The sequence below is a fragment of the Phocoena phocoena genome, chromosome 21 (genome assembly GCF_963924675.1).
Source record: "Phocoena phocoena chromosome 21, mPhoPho1.1, whole genome shotgun sequence".
NCBI lineage: Eukaryota > Metazoa > Chordata > Mammalia > Artiodactyla > Phocoenidae > Phocoena > Phocoena phocoena.
Window position 1 is genome coordinate 30212250 of NC_089239.1, and position 6197 is coordinate 30218446.

At 45.0% G+C, this 6197-nt stretch overlaps 1 protein-coding gene across 1 annotated transcript; it reads left to right on the forward strand.

Moving 5' to 3' along the window:
- The first annotated feature begins 4839 nt into the window (after nt 1-4839).
- On the forward strand, nt 4840-5707 carry LOC136141866 (beta-defensin 103A-like). The gene is made up of 2 exons (XM_065900028.1): nt 4840-4897; nt 5562-5707. The coding sequence occupies exons 1-2, from the start codon at nt 4840-4842 to the stop codon at nt 5705-5707; spliced, it is 204 nt and encodes a 67-aa protein (XP_065756100.1).
- The last annotated feature ends 490 nt before the right edge of the window (nt 5708-6197 follow it).

Here is a 6197-nt window from a genome sequence, read left to right on the forward strand (position 1 = left end):
AAATATGCAAATGTATTAATGTATGAAGCATGGGAATAAGAGTAAGTGGTAAGCTAATTTCTAAACCTCCACGGAGACAAAACAAAATACCTCCATAGATGGCCCCAAACTAAAAGCCTACAGTTTGCCACCCTTCCAGAAGAAAAGGCAGTCTGTGGTTACATAGTTAAGGCAAGGTTTTGTCTCTCCTGTTTTCTACTTTTTTTTTTTTTTTTTTTTTTTTTTGCGGTACGCGGGCCTCTCACCGTTGTGGCCTCTCCCGTTGCGGAGCACAGGCTCCGGCCGCGCAGGCTCAGCGGCCGTGGCTCACGGGCTCAGCCGCGCCGTGGCATGTGGGATCTTCCCAGACCGGGGCACGAACCCGCGTCCCCTGCATCGGCAGGCGGACTCTCAACCACTGCGCCACCAGGGAAGCCCTCTCCTGTTTTCTTGCTTACATTCTTCTGGAGAAAAATAATTAAGCTAAGATAACAGTGATATCTTGGAATTCTAGAAGCTGCCTCACCTACAATGGGAAGCACACAACTGTGAGAATGTGTAAACAAAGGGCCACAATTAGTTGGTAGCAACCAGCAACTCTATACCATCATCTCAAAGCTCCCATTTTATGCTAAATCTTAAGATGTTGATAAAGTAGACAGCAGGGCAGTGTGTAGCAAAGTATTCTAGCTGGTGACAACGTAGTATTGGCACCAGAAGGGGAAGAATGAACAGAACTTTCATAGGGTTATGATTTACAGCATGGACTTGGAAGACGGTCAAAACGCAACAAGGGAAATTGAGGTAAATATAAGACTCTCAAATGGGAGGAGTTTAATATGGACAACTGGTTATAGAGGTGATAGGCTGAGAAATCAAGCCTATGGTGAGTCACTTCAGCATCTGCAACAGCAGAAAGGCACTACTATCCCTGGGGCTAGAGGGACAAAGACAGGAAGGAGGTAACCTTCCCAAAGCCTGGGATATGGACTGCACAGCAGAAGCTGGGGTGGTGGTGGACCTGCCTGTGGAAGCCAGGCCCATGGATGAAGTAGCTTTCTGGCCAAAATTGAAAGCACGGAGGAGATGCCTTCTGAAGTTCAGGAAGATAAATATCCCGGCTTCTCACCAAGTCCTGCCTTCTCATCTTCTACCAGTGCATCCCTTTGGCAAATCTACATGGTACCTGGAGGTCAGGAGTGTCTGGGAAATGTACACAGTTCCCTACAGCTCAGGGCACTGCCATTTACTAGCTGGCTGGCCTAAGGAAAGTCACGCAACCTCTCTGAGCCTCAGTTTCCTCATCTGTAAAATGGGATAATGCGTATCCTTGCCTATGTAACTTAAATTACAGTGGTCATGACAAGATTAAAATGGCTGCAAAGGAGAGCGGCTGAGTCACACTTAGACTCTGTGAAGATAAAGAAGAGTGGAAATCCTGCAAGGGAACCCACGCCACAACCTTTGCCCTACCTTGTTATTGGTAACCAGACCTCATTGGTTATTCTTCCCCAGACCACATGGGTGATCCGTGGTAATCTGCAGTTTACAAGTCAATTTTATATCATTAACTCATAGGGCTTTCACTGTGGACTAAACAGGACATTGATTACTCTCTGTGCTTTACTGCTGAGGTACAGATGCTCAAAGAGCTTGAGGAATTTATTCAGGTAAACCCAAATAATAAATGATAGAGCTGAGAGGTAAGTGGGAACGTCTCACTCCAACCTGGACCTCTGCACACCACATAGTACTGCCCCCGGACCAAAAACTTTCATCTACCAAATCTCTGCTCCATATTTTAAAACCAGAGTTTAAAAAATAAATAAAGGATTAGAGGAGATGAGAGGAAAGTCTGACATGAGCGAAAATTGTTGAATTACTCAAGTCTCTCCTCTCTCCACCTAATCAACATAGAAAAATGCTGACTCACAGCAGGGAGAAAACCCAGCACGTCCAGTCAGCAGGGTCTGCATCTCCAAGCCCTGTGAGTCTAGGCCCTCTCGGCCTGGGGAGTCGCTCCCGTTCTTGTCAATGTCAGACTCACAGGCATGTGTGAATTATTCAATGGTAAACATGTAACTGCTATTGCTTGAGAGGCCAAAAGTATTGGTGACATAAAAAAAGCTGTAATAAGTCAAAAAGAAGGCAAATCAGAGTTACCAGTGTCTCCCCAGGGCAGAGAAGTGAACAGTCTCACTCTCCTATTGTTTGAATTTTTACCACAAATGAGAGTAACTTTTATAAACATCTTAAAATACAGAAATGTTCCTCAAACTTCATTTTGCGAGTGGGGTGAGTACCACACTGCCATGGCCCGCTCCGCAGTCCCCAGTTTCCAAATCAGCTGACAAGAAAAAGTGGCTTTCTCTCCCAAAGAACCTCTTATGAAATAGTGGTGTTGCCTTGGAAAGCCCTCCCTGCTTTGAAGGGACAGGTTAGACCCTGGGTTCACCGTGGAGGTCTGCTCTCCAAGTGGGAAAGTAAGTCCTCACCGGTAACCAGAGCTCTGAGGACTCCAGCCCCGCGCCTGGGCGGAGAGGGGGTCCTAATTCTCTGTGACACCCCTGCAGCTATCTCTTTTACCCCCTGTGAGGCCGAGTGAGACTCTTTACCCAGTCAGCACCTGCCCACCCGGAATTAATCTCCTTCCCCGGTTAAACATGTCTGCATTGGGGAATCAAATTAGCGCAGCCTCTGTGGAAAACGGTATGGAGCTTTCTCAAAAAAACTAAAAACAGAACTACCATATGACCCAGCAATTCCATTCCTGGGTATATATTCAAAAAAAGCTAAACACACTAATTTGAGCAGATACATACACCCCAGTGTTCATAGCAGCATTATTTACAATTGCCAAGACATGGAAGCAACCTAAGTGTCCATCAACAGGTGAACAGACAAGGAAGATGTGGTATATGTATATAATGGAATACTACTCAACCATAAAGGGAACAAAATAATGCCATTTGCAGCAACATGGATGGACTTGGAGGATATCATGCTAAGTGAAATAAGTCAGACAGAGAAAGACAAATGCTGTACAATATTGCTTATTTGTGGAATCTAAAAAATACAACAAACTAGTAAACATCACAAAAAAGCAGACTCACAGATATAGAGAACAAACTAGCAGTTACCAGTGGGGGGAGGGGAGGGGGGAGGGGCAGATAGGGAGAGGGGAGTAAGAGGTACAAACTGTTATGTATAAAATAAGCTACAAGGATATATTGTGCAATATGGGGCATACAGCCAATATTTTATATTAACAACATTATAATACAGGGAATATAGCCAGTATTTTATATTTTTAAAAGTGCGACTCACTATATTGTATACCTGTAACATATAATATTGTACGTCAACTATATTTCAACTAATTAACTAATTAAAATAAAAATGTCTACTTTGTCTCAAATCCTGAACTGATGAGGGAAGTTAGATTTTAAAAGTATGAAGAGTCTACCACTCGAAATTCTTCTTAAATCTGCTCTCCAAACTTGCCTTTCAGCATGAATTACCTTTCTTCTACATTTCTACAGCCTTGTGCTTGAACCCTTATTATGGCCCTTATTAAAGTCCATTCTCTATGGTTTATTCGATTCTATGCCCGTCTACATGGGAGTTCCCTGAGAGAAAGAGCCAGAACTGGCCCCTCTTTGTATTTTATCCCTTCTATCCCCTCACCTACCCCAAGCACATGGTACTTTATCTATAGCAGGAGTTCAGAATTTGCTTACAGAATCCGATAGGTACAAGAGGATCCTGAACCCACAGTCCTAGATCTAAGACACCCCAGAACCCTGGTGGGCCCATTACAATTGCTTTCACACAAAGCAACAGCCAGCCAACACCATGATGATTTCAGCTTCCAAGGAAATAATCTATCGGGCATAACCCACTGATTGCATTTCTTAACATTTAAGCCTAGTAAGTTTTTTCAAAAGCAGTTGGCCCCCTAAATATTGAATCTATATCCAGTGGAAATCACCTGACCCCTGGACTTCCTTGATGCTCACGACACAGGAGTAACCAGAGGTTGTAAGTGTATCTTCCGAAGCTCCTCATTTGTACAGGGAGTGTCGCCAATGAGGAGGAGATGTCAGTCCATCAAATGTATCACCCCAACATCCCCAACAAAATGACACACCTGCTTGACTCATGACTTGGTGGTTTTCAGACAACAATGAAGTACATAAGCTGTGCTTCACCCAAGGGGCAACACCCCGTCACAGGCCAAGGGGCATAAGGGCAGGGTCTCTGGAATGTAGCCCACTTTTCCTCCCTTCCCACACTGCTTAGAAGCTGATCCTGTTTCAGAGCAATTTCAGGCGTACCCGTGCAGGCTCAGGGCGTGGCCTAGCCCCAGTTTACGCCTAGATTCTGAATATACCAGTCTTGGACTGGACTGATGTGGTTCCCCGTGGCCCTCGGGCTCTCCCAGGACTTTAGGAAGAGGCAAACGCTGAGAAGGACCACAGTGGAGACAGGTGAGCTCCCACCTGCCTGTCCTAGGACTCCATACGCAGGAGCAGGCAGGTCTTTCCCACCTGTGCTGGCAGCCAGACCTGAGCCAGACCTACACGAGCACCCAGAGCTCAGAGGCATCAGGGCTCCTGCGCTCGCATCAAGCTCTGTGTCCCCCTTAGGTTTGTAATTAACTCCTGGGAGGAATGGGCGTGGTCTGCTTTGTAAGATACGTTGGCATGAAGCATCAGGAAATACATCATATTGTCATAGCTGTAATATTACAGGAATTGCAGCTTTTGAATGCTTCTCCCTGTGGCTGTGGACCTGGAGCCTTTATAAAGTGAGCCAGTGCGCCCTCCTGTCCAGTCGCAGCTGCGAAGCCGGCCAGCCATGAGGGTCTACTACCTTCTCTTTGCGTTGTTCTTCTTGTTCTTGCTGCCTGTTCCAGGTAAGAGGGGCTGGGAAATGAGAGGGCGGAAAGGATTGAGAATATATAGTTCAGAGTCAGCCCTCTCCATTCTTCTGGGAATTTTAGACCAAATAGATTTATTGTCTGGGAACTAGACATAACCAATTTTTTTCTTTCTGACAAAGACCATTAAGAACCTCAAAGTAAGGGTCTCGATCTCTTCTGATTCACTCTTAAGAGAAAAACCAGATCACAAAAGCCACCCCTTCCCGGGAAGGCCGTTATACCTGTTAATGAGACAGGAGGAAAGTGATGTAAAACTTTAATACCAAGAGGAAAAATTGACAATCTGAGAACAGAAGCACAGACTCCCCTTTTATTAGCTTAGTGGTTGGTGGTAGAGTCTTTTGGCCTCTAGAGCGTCCCGGGGGACCACCGTGGCCCTGGCCTCCCAGGTATCAGTTCACGGGGGGGAGCTGCCCGTGGTCATGCCACTTTCTCAGCACTCCGGCGGTTTATGGCTGAGCTGAACCCATGGACACATTGTTAGTTGCTTAGTCCCACCTTCTACTTTACTCCTGATGGTATAGAAAAAGGAAAAAGAAAGAAAAGCAAGGCCACAGATCAGTTACGTGAGGAATTCCAAAAGCCCAGGTCTTGCACTTCCTAAAACCTTCCCGTGCTTTCCGTTTCTTCATTGCAGGTGGTGCAAGATTCATAAATATATTACAGAAGTATTATTGCAAAGTGAGAGGCGGCCGGTGTGCTCTGTTTGGCTGTCTTCCAAGGGAGATACCCATAGGCACTTGTTCCCGCAGTGGTCGAAAATGCTGCCAAAGGCAGAGATGAAAAATCCAGAAGCGCAATGAGAATGTTGCCAAGTGTGAAAATGCTCCCTCGAAGTCTATAAAAGCCAAATCAAATTAAAGAGTTTTCACAAAAAAATTAGAAGGTGGATTCTTTTTTTTTCTTTTAATTCTGGTCATTGTGCTAGTTGTTACCAAACAGGCAACTTAGGAAGTGTTGGTGACTCACCTGTAATTCAAATAAAGTATTATCTCTAGAGCAATCCACAAGAGGATCTAAACTGATGTCCCAAGGGTTATCAGATTTTATTCCTCTTTTGCAAATTTTGCACCCCAGTGACACAGGACTCCTCGTTCTTCCTGAAATATTTTCTTCACTTTCTTGTCACCCATTTTGAGTTTCCAGTTCATCTATATGCCATAGCCTCTCCCCATCAAATCTATGAATAATTTTTTGATGATGGCCATTCTGACTGGTGTGAGGTGATATCTCATTGTGCTTTTGATTTGCATTTCTCTAATGATTAATGATG

Bases quoted from the DNA above. Each gene is read 5' to 3' on its own strand.
- LOC136141866 (XM_065900028.1), top strand. From the start codon at position 4,840: ATGAGGGTCTACTACCTTCTCTTTGCGTTGTTCTTCTTGTTCTTGCTG. The intron at 4,898-5,561 runs GTAAGAGGGGCT...TCTTCATTGCAG, and splicing joins GTTCTTGCTGCCTGTTCCAG to GTGGTGCAAGATTCATAAAT.